Source organism: Limulus polyphemus, unplaced genomic scaffold (assembly GCF_000517525.1).
Source record: "Limulus polyphemus unplaced genomic scaffold, Limulus_polyphemus-2.1.2 Scaffold24125, whole genome shotgun sequence".
Taxonomy (NCBI): domain Eukaryota; kingdom Metazoa; phylum Arthropoda; class Merostomata; order Xiphosura; family Limulidae; genus Limulus; species Limulus polyphemus.
The window spans coordinates 1-989 of record NW_013689735.1 but is presented as its reverse complement, the minus strand read 5'-3'; the positions used below and the strand labels follow the sequence as shown (position 1 = coordinate 989).

Below are 989 nucleotides of genomic sequence, written 5' to 3'. Positions count from 1 at the left end.
GATGATATTTTGGAGAAACTTCCAGATGAGTTTAACATGGCTGAACTTTACAGCAAGGCAGAAGATCGAACCCCATACACTGTTGTTGCTCTTCAGGAATGCGAGCGAATGAATTTTTTAACAAAAGAAATCCGTAGATCCTTGAAAGAACTCGACTTAGGATTGAAAGTAACCATAACTTCCGTTATTATCTTTGGTTTGTTGAAAACAGATGCTAAATATTTAAACAATTTTTACCATTTTCTTTTGGTGAAATGCACAACTTCTGAAGTACTTTTATTAAGGCAGTCAGGTGAACATTTAAGATAATGATGGCTGGAACTTTGTATGTAGAAGTTATCTTTGTTTGAAATAGCCACATAGAATAAGAATATGATAAACTTTTTCTTCAAGGACTTTTCTTGAATCAAGCAAGTCAAATGACTTTATCAATTTATCACTCTGTTCGAACATGGATTTCCTTCTGTTTTTAATAGGGTGAACTGACTATCACTACAGACATGGAAGAGCTGGGTAACGGACTTTTTCTAGACCAAGTACCAGCATCTTGGACCAAACGAGCTTATCCATCCATGTATCCCTTGGGTGTTTGGTATGCTGACTTACTGTTACGTATAAAAGGTAAAGATATTTATCATACAGCAGACTGTGTGATCCTTCACAAAAACTATGTCGAACTAAGCTCGGATTTGTAGTCTTCATAGAAGTGTATTTTCATGCATAGAACGATCTATACATAAGTTTACACATATTTTATTTCCAACAGACGTTTGTTTGACTTATTTACTAGATAATGTTCCTGAGTGGCACTAGCGTTTTCTTGTATATCAAAAACTTGACTCATTTCAGGAGTTTAATAACTTTTCTAAGTAACAAGATGAATGTTGTTGTTTTCTCTTAAACCCTTAATCTATAAACAATACTTTTAGTCATATAGCTATGCACACAGTGTCTTTCCTGTTACACCCAATTTTCTTCCTCCATTGTCA

General features: G+C 34.4%; 1 protein-coding gene across 1 annotated transcript; it reads left to right on the top strand.

Moving 5' to 3' along the window:
• Positions 1–6: 6 nt before the first annotated feature.
• Positions 7–621, top strand: LOC111084401 (dynein beta chain, ciliary-like; the record flags this gene model as incomplete). The annotated part of the gene is made up of 2 exons (XM_022381124.1): positions 7–168; positions 477–621. Coding segments are annotated over exons 1-2 (277 nt in total), but the record flags the coding sequence as incomplete, so codon positions are not given.
• Between the last annotated feature and the right edge of the window lie 368 nt (positions 622–989).